This window comes from Rhamphochromis longiceps, linkage group LG12, assembly GCF_057381845.1.
Source record: "Rhamphochromis longiceps isolate RC_006_pf linkage group LG12, R_longiceps_female_GT1.1, whole genome shotgun sequence".
NCBI lineage: Eukaryota > Metazoa > Chordata > Actinopteri > Cichliformes > Cichlidae > Rhamphochromis > Rhamphochromis longiceps.
The window spans coordinates 45,422,666-45,434,203 of record NC_140568.1 but is presented as its reverse complement, the minus strand read 5'-3'; the positions used below and the strand labels follow the sequence as shown (position 1 = coordinate 45,434,203).

Here is an 11,538-nt window from a genome sequence, read left to right as displayed (position 1 = left end):
AATACACTAACAAGGAATCTTTTTTATACTTATTTAAATGTTTGTTGTGGAAAAAGTCATTCAACAGTATTTTAATTTTTTTTTTAAATATTTCAGTAAAAATAACAACTTAAGTCTAAAATAACAGTTTAAAAAATAGAAAAAAAGTACGGCTTGATTTTATTTTAATGCCCCAACTCCACAAAACTATTTAAAAATACAGTTATTGTATCAGGACATTAAAAAACCCTTTTGGTCCTAAATATGTTTTTAAAAAAACCTGTACAATTCTAAAACAACTTTGAATTTCAAAAAGATTTTTTCAAATTGAAAGTGTGACAATGACTGCAGTCAGCCTGTGAGTGCTTTTCTGTATATTAAATGGTTGTCGCCACAAACAGGAACCTGAATGCTGACAAACTATTTTCTGTGCACCTTTATTAAGTCTGAAAGCAAACAAATCACAGTCTGTATGAACAGAGTTTATTAAATTATCATGTTCAGCTGAAGGACCTTTATTCTTCCAGGTTTGGTTTTCACAGCAAGCAGCACAAGTTTGAGCTCCACTGGCTGTAACAACCTGAACCTGTCCAACAGGTGAGAGATCATCCATCGAATCATAAAAATCATCAGTCAGCGCGGAGGCTTCCACGCCACGCAGCAACGTTAATAATTAAATGTTCAAATGACCACAGATTACAGGTGAAAAGCAAAAGGAAATGATTAAATCATTCATAATAAGAGAAAATGAAATCTTTTACACAGGTTCAGTATGAATGTAACCCCACTGAGGATGTCTGATTGGCTTTAAAGGGGACCGCTTCACGTTGGCCTGTGCTGACCCAAAATAACACTTAAAGCTTTTTCCACCTGGACCACCAGCTGTGCTGAGACCTTTTATCTGTTTGGGGTTTTTGGTAAAAGTACATGTATTCACCCAATTTCATGAAATTAGGGTCTTAAAGTCAGCTTAACCTGGAGAAATAAACACTTTAAATTACCAAGATGGCTGCTGAGCACCAAGAGTTTTGATTTTACAATTTTGTAATATTCATATTTAAGATGGCCAAACTTCCAAACGCATATACACCACAAACCTTTCACATCAGCTAACTTTAAGGCAGCTAGCTAACAGGAGCAGAGACTTTGCTAAATTATGAGCGAAGTCATCCCACAAACTCCAAACTGACTCTGCACCTGAAGCTAACTGCACCGTGGAGATGCCTCTAAGCTAACTTTAAGCTTTGTGAGGTGAAGCTTTGATTGCATTACAGAAATTTGGATTAATTTAAGTTGTGAATCATGAAAAGCTACTCTGACAAAGTGCAGAGGTGGAAACGATAAGAACGGATCCCCTTTAAACGCTGCAGTCAGCAGCTGCCTGTAACCTGAAGCTTCAGCTGCTCTCAGCTCTTTAAATAACTGCGTCCGACTGTCTTCACTCAGGAGCTCAGCACAGACTACGGTTTATTTTTTTGGCATGAACAGTCAAATGGCACTAAGATAGCCCTGTGAGCAACACATCAACATCCTCAGCGGAGTCCTCAGTTTCTGTGCAAAAACCCTCAAAAGAGCAAAGTAAGTGAAAAAAGGCATTTAAAAATACCAACGTGGTTACACAGCACAGTGCATCCAGGCTCGTCAGCTGCAGAACGCAAGCATTTGGTTCACCGGTGGTGTAAAAATCCCTGGTTTGAATCAGACGCCCTGAATGTGGGAAGAGTTCAGCGTGATCGCTGCTCGCCCGGGACAGGAAGCGTGGACGCTCTCGGGACATTATTGCCAAGAATTTCAAGGACTTTGTTCCACCTTCAGACGCCGTCACACATTCTGTGAATGCTCAGCAGGCTACACCCAAGTTCATGTTTCTGCTCAAGTTCTGCTTCCACTGGACATAATTCATTTTTAAAACACTGGTGAAACGGGGTCTGTGTCCCCCCAGAAGAAACATGTGGATCTACAAAAAGCTTCAACCTTAACAGAAGAGCGACAGATTTAAAAAAAAGCTCCACTGAGTCAGTCACACTGGTAACAATAATCAGGAATGAGTGTGTTTTCTAAAGTCTTTGAAAGAAAGAAATGAACGATGTTGGGAGGAGCTGGTAGGTACTGCTGTTCAGTTTGATCCCAGACTTGTAGTGAACATGTTCTCAGTGCAGGTCTGAACTCATCTCATTTAGTTTCAATTCTGACAGATTAATCCACTTTGCTTGTACCAAATGTGACTGCCTACGGTTCCCAGAATGCTTTGCAAGCTCAGACTCATATTTTAACTGGTGGAAATACCTGGACAGTAGAGGCATACAGAGCAGCCTCGCCTAGTGAGCGTTCGTTCCCTGCAGAGACGGCGCCATGCTGCATGACGAACTGAGACCAGAGGAGCTACGCGCTCAGACGCTGTTTGCATATCGTAGATTTACAGTTCTGTGAAGAGCGAGGGAGCGAACGCAGGGCGAGCCAGACGATAGAAACAAACCAGTGCTCAGATACATGCTCCACCCACAACTACAAACCAGCCAATCAGAGAGAGAGGCCCACATGGCCTGCTATACTTGCTATACTTTGTTTGAAAGGTCACATGACTAAATCAGAAAGTTTAAAAATACTTAAGCAGGCTTCGTAAAACCAACCAATCAGAAGAACTCGTGCTTTCAGGACAATCCGATTGCCTGGTTAGGTTAGAGAACAGCAGCGGCTCCAGCTTGGACCTGCTGGGTTCCTGGAGGTTCTGCAAAGTTTCTCGTCCGGTCCACCTGGATCCATTTCACTGCGATGGCCGTGCAGTCTGGCCGGCTGGTTATCGTGGCTACAGAATTGTTCCTGGCTGTTGCTAAGGAACTAGCTCTGAGTTCGCTGGGAAGGGTTTGAAGATAAGTAGAAGGGGGGGGGGGGGGGGGGGGTGTCATCCAGGTGTCGTTAGAAGACCCCTGATTGGTTAAACAGGAGGCGCGGGTGCAGGTCTTTGAGGCACCAGAGGTTGAGACGCAGCAGAAGGTTTCGGTTTTCTGTGCAAGAAAGAAGAAGAAAAAGAGTTTACATTGTGACTGGCCACTAACACCACAGCGTGCACGCTCTGTTTGAGATGATGTATCACTCCGCCACAGTTCAAACTGCTGCAGAGACACAGCTACACCAGCAGTTAGCTTCTGGGTTCACTTTGCACCTAGCCACTCTAAAGACTAGCTTATAAATGTTATCCATCTATGGCCATCTAGTGTTGCCCTATTAGGAGTAAGCTGCTGTATCCAGTTTAGGATTAGCTTAACATTAGCTAGTTTCTTTCTTTGTCGAGTTAAATTAATGCTCGTGTCTGTGTGTAGTTAGTTTTAAATTCTTTACTCTTGAGTCCAGTTAGCTTTAACATTAATATATGAATTAAGTCAGTTTGCTACTGGGTGAACAAAATGTCTTCCTCTGGCTCAGGGCTCAGTGCGACCAAATGTTTCAGTGGTGCGACTAAAAAAAAATTTGGTCGCACCGGTGCCACCAAATTGTGTTCGGGTAACAAAAAAAAAAAAATCTCTGCAACCTTCCCTGTGGTCAACAACAGACACACATTTTGCCCATATCGTGGACTAAACCAATCAGAGATAGTCAGGGGCGGGACCTCTCTGATTGGCCGTGGTCCAGTTGAAAGTGCAGGTGGAAGTGGGAGGTGAGTAGCTTGAATAAAGCGATATCAATTCATTAAATCCTGAATCGACTTTTAAATATAACCGTGTTTTGCCAGAAACGCCAGATTCTCAGATTAAAGCTCACAAAACTATTTCAAGAGCAGGTACACGGACTCCACACAAAGACGTAAACACAGACCCGACGCATCAGGATCAGCTTTGTCTTGTCGGCTTTCTCACCTGACGGCCCGTAGACGGACACGCCGTCGGAGCTCAGCGATTCTGATGCGTCGGCTCCGCGCTGTGTTTACGTCTTTTTGCGCTGATTCTGAGCTGCAGGTTTTGTCTCTCCAACCAAAACCCACCGAGCCAGCAGCAAAAGAAGCAGCAAACTGCGCTTCACATTTGATCAATGTCGTCATGAATTCCCTCTTTTATCAGTTTTGCTTCCACCACGATAAAAATCACACTTCATGCACAGCTCTCTCTCTCTCTGTACTTCAAGAACAGTTTCCCAGGATTACAGAAATCAGTGATGGTACCCAGCCCTAGTGAGCAGCCTAGGCCTGACAGAGTGGATGCAGCTGAGGGTGATAAGAAAAGATGAAAAGAACGATTGATAACTTTTTTGTTAAGTTAAGGCCTGATCCGTCTGAAATTCATAGCCAGCTCTGACACGGTGCCATCAACCTCTGAATGCTGAAAAAGCAGCAGTGTGTCCAGAAAACACATTATATGCTGCGATAAATGCCCGAGTGTCCCCTCTGCCCACGGCCTTTCAGCAGCAAACAGGTCGTCAGAGGAGCCGAGATGATGTTTAACATTTTCTACAATATTGACAAAGAGTGCCAACGCACTTTAAGCACAAGATTGATAGTTAATACTTTAGAAATGAATATTGTCTGTATGGACTGCAACTTCCCCCCCCTCAAAAAAAGTGCACATGTAAAACTGCGGTGTTAAGCGATGTGGTTGAAAAATTTGAGTTAGGCGCACCGGTGCACGCATGGCAAAAAGTTAGCCTAGAGCCCTGATCTGGCTCATATTTACATCCACTTAGCTTAAATGCAGCTTTTAAGTTTATTAAATCTAGAAGAGTAGAAGACAATTTAGCTTAAAATTAAATTGCATTTTAGTAACCAGCAAGCTCACAGTTGGCTTAAAATTATTTTTAAATACAGTCGATTTGGCATTAGCCACAGGTACAGCTTTGACTTCCATTAACTGTTAAGTCCAATTGTCCAGTTCAAGTTAGCATCTAAGGCTCAGTAGCTTAAATTTAGCTTCTAAGAACCATTAGCTTAAGGCTAGCTTCTATAACTAGTTAACATCAAGTTAGATCAAATCATTTAGAAGCTAATGCAAAAAGTTGTATTTTTTGGAAACATACGCTGTAGCGTCAAATGTTTAAAAAGATACAACTTTTAGTTTGAAAGTGAAGTTTCCACATTTCAGGTTTGACTGACAGTTTTTGTGCTCAGATTGTTTTCGGTTTGTGTTTCGGTGCATGTGGTGGTGCGCGACTTCTTACAGAGGAGGCGGTGGCGGCTTCAGAGCATGGGAAGGAGCCGTCCGGCTGGTTTCTACCACCTGAACACACACAGAGGAAGTACACCTGGGTAAACCTGCGAGTCATTGTCCCATTCAAACCCTCACACCGATCTACCTGGCCTGTCTGACTCTCCCAGTTTACCTGATGTCATTGGGTTAGTGAAAGCTGCTTTCTAGTTTCCAGCTGTGATGATTAACCTGCAGACACGCAGCACTAAGCTAACACTACATCAGCAGCAGTAGTTAGAGCGGTAATGAGAAGTAAGCAGGGTTTACCTCTTGTGGTGGCAGCAGCTGAGCGTGGTGCTTCACATGGAGAGAGAGCAGAGCGTGTTAGAGCTCATGCAGTCCATCAACACACACACACACACACACACACACACACACACACACACACACACACACACACACACACACACACACACACACACACACACACACTAAAGTGATTAATCACACAGCTTAATCAGCTCATCAATAACCCGTGCAGACAGCCGCTTCAGTTCCAGTTAGATGCTGGTCGATGCAGATCAGCTGCTCGGTTGGTTAGTACAGTCTGTCACTGATTGTAAGCGATCAGCTGATCGTCCAGTCTGTGAGGTCATCTAACGACACAGTGATCAATAACTGTGTTTGGTGCTCTCGTGCTGAGGTGTGCTCATCACTACATCTAACTTCAGCTTCTACACTGAGGCTTACCGGGAGAGCATCATCACCGTCTCCATTCTCAGCCTCCTGATCAGCAGGGTCACAGCAGATCTGTGTCATTAGTAACATCATCATCATCATCATCATCAGCAGCAGCAGCAGCAGGAGGCCGTGTGGGCGTGTCCACCTGAAGATTTTTAATTGTAACCTTCTGTAGACACGCCCACTCTGTAACGCTCACTGCTCACACAGAACAAACTGGGTAAAGCTGCAGGAGCGACTGCTGATGCTACAAACATCATCACACACCTGGACGGACAGGTGAGGCAGGTGTGTGTAAAACGAGGGAAAACGTAAACTCTCATGTGAACCCTAAACTTACCCCGTCTCTGACGATGTTATTGGCGTTACCCCGGGCAACAGATGGAGGTTGCGCTCTGGGAGGCGGTCTCCTGCTGTGATTGGCTGAAGCCATGCCGTCAGCCCTGAGGGAGACATGAGCGTGAGAGCAGCGCCACACGTGCAGCTAATGGTTTACAATTATATTCAGTGTCCCTAAACGCAGCACAGAGAACACGTGGTTCCTGCGGCCGTGGCGGCGTGTGTGCATGCACTCACTCATATCCCTGAGACCTCTTCCTGCGGCTCAGCCCGAGTCGCCGCAGCAGCTCGTTCCTGCGCAGGAAAACGAAGACGCCGAGAGCGAGCAGCGGGAGGACGAAGAAGAAGAGGACAAGCAGGCCGTCCCTGAGAGACGTGTCCTTATCTGGGGGAGGGGCACACACAGGAGGCGCGTTAACACGGGACGCCTGCCCTCAGGTAAGTCAGAGTTCTCCAGGTGACATACCGTTCCACGTGGGTCCGCTGTCAACGCTTCCACCGTAACCCGATAACTCGCAGGAAGGCGGAGCCCAGCCATAGTCGCAGTGGCAGTTCCTGTTGCTGTTGCACACCTGCGACACACAGACAGGTGACACCTGAGTCATGTGACTCACCTGACAGACAGGTAGGCAGGAGCACAGGCAGGCGACTCACCCCGTGTCCGTGACATTTGGTGTGCACATCGCAATCGTAGCTCAGGACGTCGGCGCTGCGGCACTCAAAGTTCACACACACCTGAGCGCCGCAGAAGAAGAAACGAGCTTTAACACCTCATTGTTCACTCCTCATCCCCTTCCCTCCTCCCTCCTCCTCACCTTGTTCTCTCCACACTTGGTCCCTTCGTTCACCATCCCGGGGTCGGGGACGTCCGACCCCAGCATGAAGTCCACGCCGTAGCATTTCCCTCCGGCGATTGGCGTGCTGATGATCGACGGCTCGATGCCAAACACCGTCTTCGCCTGAACGTTGGAGCACTGCAGTTTCCCACACATGGCGTTTCTATGGCAACAAACACGATGAGGAAAACGGAAGCGGCGACTTCGACAAGAATCGGAGGATTCAGGAGGAGGCTCGAAGACGGACTGTGGGAAAGACGCCTGAACACAGCACAGTCATGTGGGCGGGGCTTTGAAATGCACCCTGGGAGATGGAGTTTGTTCAGGTTTTCCCGGTTTGGTAGCGACACAGGTGTAGTGACGGTTTGGAGTGCACACATCACACAGCGCCACCATCAGGTCAAAGCTGGAGGTGCGTTTAACTTGCGTGGGACTTGAACTTTGTGACATCATCAGTCTCAGCTCCTCACACTGGGACGGACCCTAAGGAAGTGTGTGTGTGTGTGTGTGTGTGTGTGTTACCTGCTCTCGCACTTCTTGAAGCCGTTGTTGAGGTAGCCACAGTTGCCGAAGCGATCTCCTTTGCTGTTGACTTCTTTGAAGCAGAGCTCAGGAGCCGCCTTCGCCTCTGAGGAGGAGGAGGAGGGGCGAGAAGGGGGGGTCAGCTGCTGAGTAATGAGGGAGAGGAGAGAAGATGAAGTCGTACAGAGGTACGTACTGTCTCCAAAGATGGCCTGACACTGGCTGTCGTAGTGCTGACACTTCCCGTTGTAACAGTAGGCCTCCTGGTTCCTGCAGGACTGCCCGTTCTGAAACACACACACACACACACACACACACACACACACACACACACACACACACACACACACACACACACACAGATGTGATGAAGTACAGCTCAGCCAGCAGCTCACCTGCTCAGGTAAATGCATCGGACCTCACCTGGATGAAGACGTCGCTCTGACACAAGGACGAGGAGCCGTTACAGAACTCAGGCAGGTCACACTCATCTGTGCTGGCGCGACACACGGTTCCCCCCGGCAGGAACTGAACGCACAAGCACACAGTTACAGAGCCCAACACGCACGCACAGTGTGTGTGTGTGTGTGTGTGTCATGAGGCTCGCTGTGTTTACCTGACAGTTGGAGCAGCACTCGCCGTACGCACACTGAGCTCCAGACTTCAGCTTACAGGTCCGATACTCACAGCAGGGGTCCTCCTCACACTCCTGCACACACACACAGACACACACGTGGTCGATCACGTGACCGGGTTTAAACAGGAAGTTTCTGTCTCTGGCGTAAAATCATTTTAAACGTTAGAAAATCGCACAAAGACGTGAAAATGACCCACAAAGCGAAACTTTTTTGTCTTCATTTTCTGTGTGCAGGAAAACTCAACAACAGCGACACGTTAATATAAAACAGGGATGTCAAACATAAGGCCCGGGAGCCAGCTGGTCCACCGCACAGCTGTGGAACACGTGGACGGCGTAGATGTTGGACTTCCCGCTGATGAGTAGCTCGAGTTGTGTAATAAATCACTGAATCTGGGCGGGCCCTGACTGCCAGGAGCGTCGCCGCTGTTTCGGCACACGTCGTATCAAAGTGGGTCAAATCGAATGTAAGGCATGTCTAACTCATCCTCTACACATCACACCTTCTCTGAGCCACAGTCGCACTCCTCCCCGAAGTCCACCAGCCTGTTTCCACAGTAGGGGGCGCTGTAGGCCTCGTCGGGCCGCGGGACGTTCAGCAGGCACGCCCCCCCCGTCAGCAGGATCATCTTCTCAAAGTCATCGGCGCTACAGCTGCTGAAGTTCTTTGACCCTCTGCAGAGAGGAGACGCGTTAGGAGTGAGTGTGAGCGTGTGCGGGCACGTGTGAGCGTGCGGCGTAGCTCGCCGTGTGCGTCTTACGTGGCTCCAGAGTTCATGATGCAGGCGCCGGTGGGACACGTGCACTGTCGGCCGTCGTCGTGGTTCATGCCGAGGTTGTGGCCGAGCTCGTGAGCCACGATGGAGGCGAACGAGACCACGAGGTTGTTGTTGAACTGAAGGACACAGAGCACAGTTCAGTCACGTCTCACTGAAATGCACCCTGGGAGATGGAGTTCCTTCTAAAGCTGTCATTAGGATCCAGATCTTTTATTTCTCTTTTTCCCAGACGTGCGATTCAGTGAAATCGACGCCACAGACGCAGAAACAATCATTTCAATGTTTTTGGTGTGTTTCATAAAACTGAATGTATTTAGTCTGCACGCATGGTGGCGTACCGCGTTGATCCCGCCTCCGTGACTCCTGGAGCAGACAGTGGAGACGAACGCCATCCCGGCCGTCTGTCCGAAATTCTTCCTCCTGCACAGACACCATCATCATCACCATCATCATCACCTGATACACGATACAATCACATGCAGTAACAAACAAAACAGCAACAGCGTGTGTGTGTGTACTGACAGGATGAGCTGTGCTGAGTCATGGCGGCGGCGAGGAACCAGCTCCTTCTCCCTCCACTGGGTGAAGCGATTCAGGACTTCTCCAGCCGCTCCGTCGGTGCTGATCTGGTTCTGCTGAGTCCAGATCTCCAAACCAACCAGAACCACCCGGATATTCAGCTGCATGTAGATCTGCACGCACACACACACACACGCACACACACACACACACGCACGCACGCACACACGCACGCACGCACACACGCACGCACGCACACACGCACGCACGCACACACGCACACTCCTCTTATTTATGCTTTTATTCATTTTAACCCTTTAGCGTTCCGGTCAACCTTTGGTAGAGCACATTTTCAGGCCCTAACTGAGGCTTTCACTGACATTGACCTGCCTTGTTGAGTCTTTTCTACCAATTGGTTTTTCATCTGTAACGCCAAAAAAAGCCACCAGGAGGCGCTGTGAGTGGAAACTGTGGGCTCTTCTTAAACCTCTCCCAAACAGGAAGTCAGAAGCAAAAAACCGTCCAACATATTTTGAGTGTTTTTGATCAAACTAAGGCAGGAAGATATAATTTTTTGATATATGACAGTGTTGTGGCATGACACTCATGATGCCATCCACCTTCAACCACAGCGTGTTTGAGGTCATGGTTTCATATGGAGCCACAAGAGCTGGCACTCCTCACCAGTATATTTCCAACAAACCAGATGAGTGGGGCTTTAAATTGTTCATCTGGCATCATCCACGACTTGCTGCTGTGTGAGGAGGATCTACATTCTTCAATGCTCCCCTGAGTGAAAGCAACAGAAGCTCCCTCTAAGGGGCCAAAGCTGTAAACAACACTTTGCAAACCCATAAAAGAACCTCGGTTCTTCACAGGTTTCTGCTTGGTCCAGAACTTGCACACCTCCTCTGGTGTCAGGTGCATTGGTACTGTATGACCAAACTGATGGCAGACAAAGACCTGATGAAGAGGGGCCATGCAGCCTGTGATTACAGGTCTGATGAAGGTCTGATTGCAATGAAATGATTTGACAACAAATGTGTCAACCTCCTAAACAAGGCCTGTGGGTTCGTGCTTCTTTCATCGGTCAAACGGTGGAGCAAAGAGTCCAACGCAAAGATCACCATCCCTGTGTATAATTAGCATATGGGAGGAATTAAACTTTCTGGTATGCTATTACACCTGTATAAGACAAGTTATAAGTTACAAGTTAACAAGCCAGCATCTCGAGCTGGCCAACCATGATCCAGCTCTCCAAGACCACAGAATCAAAGCTACACCCTAAGACCCCAACGACCAAAACCACAAGCAGATGTGCTGATTGGCACTGTTTTTATTTTGCACAGTAGCATTCAGTCAGAAGTGGCCTGGATGCAGCACATGTATTTTGTTGTTTGCTGTAATGCTTTCCTTTGATGGAATGAAAACAGCAATGTTCACTGAATGCTACCATCCAATGCCCTGCATAGTTTCCATTAATATAATCAGAATTTGGCCCTTTGACTTTTTTCAGCTGTATTATCTAATGTACTTGTGTTTGCATGACATTTCATACTCTTATCATTAAGTGGCATCTCAACTGTTTGGTAGAGATCAATATTTTAAAAACTAAACTATTGATTGTGGTTATTACTCCCAAATCAATAAGAAATGCAAACAAAAAAATGTCCATTGCTTTTTCCTTGGTGAGGACATCAAAGGGTTTTAAGACATTTGTTGATTTATTCCTACTTTTAACCACACAAGAGCAAACGGGCTGAAAGGAAAGTCACTTCCTGTTGCCGTGTGACACAAAGCTAACTCAGCCGTGGAGGAAACATGTGACACTCACGCTGTCCACGAGGTTGGCGAGCAGAACCATCTCCTCCCTCACTGCCGTCGCGTTCCTGCTCATGAAGTTAAACTGGGGAGAGAGAAGCACACGGTTACACGCCGCCCGCCGCAGCAGTCCACCTCCACCCGGTGTCGTGCTCTCACCCTCTCGTTGTCGACCACCAGCAGCAGCTCCACGTAGTGCGTCTTGTGGAGGACGGCTCTCCTCACCTGGAACAGAAACACGGTTACTCTCT

At 47.5% G+C, this 11,538-nt stretch overlaps 1 protein-coding gene across 3 annotated transcripts in view; it reads right to left on the bottom strand.

Moving 5' to 3' along the window:
• Positions 1-400: 400 nt before the first annotated feature.
• Positions 401-11,538, bottom strand: part of adam9a (ADAM metallopeptidase domain 9a) — a 23,865-nt gene continuing 12,727 nt past the window's right edge. The window contains exons 7-25 of one of the 3 annotated variants that reach the window (XM_085426604.1): positions 11,447-11,512; positions 11,301-11,372; positions 9,470-9,639; positions 9,286-9,367; positions 8,930-9,063; positions 8,672-8,843; positions 8,148-8,240; positions 7,955-8,059; positions 7,728-7,818; positions 7,532-7,637; positions 6,989-7,172; positions 6,828-6,908; positions 6,640-6,745; positions 6,411-6,558; positions 6,175-6,277; positions 5,844-5,903; positions 5,421-5,450; positions 5,125-5,183; positions 401-2,984 (exon numbers count right to left, since the gene is read on the bottom strand). In XM_085426604.1, the coding sequence (XP_085282730.1) occupies positions 2,915-2,984; positions 5,125-5,183; positions 5,421-5,450; positions 5,844-5,903; positions 6,175-6,277; positions 6,411-6,558; positions 6,640-6,745; positions 6,828-6,908; positions 6,989-7,172; positions 7,532-7,637; positions 7,728-7,818; positions 7,955-8,059; positions 8,148-8,240; positions 8,672-8,843; positions 8,930-9,063; positions 9,286-9,367; positions 9,470-9,639; positions 11,301-11,372; positions 11,447-11,512 (1,932 nt within the window). In that variant the 3' untranslated portion in view covers positions 401-2,914. The remainder of the gene's footprint in view (positions 2,985-5,124; positions 5,184-5,420; positions 5,451-5,843; positions 5,904-6,174; positions 6,278-6,410; positions 6,559-6,639; positions 6,746-6,827; positions 6,909-6,988; positions 7,173-7,531; positions 7,638-7,727; positions 7,819-7,954; positions 8,060-8,147; positions 8,241-8,671; positions 8,844-8,929; positions 9,064-9,285; positions 9,368-9,469; positions 9,640-11,300; positions 11,373-11,446; positions 11,513-11,538) is intronic. The other 2 variants (XM_085426605.1, XM_085426603.1) reach the window with 2 other exon arrangements.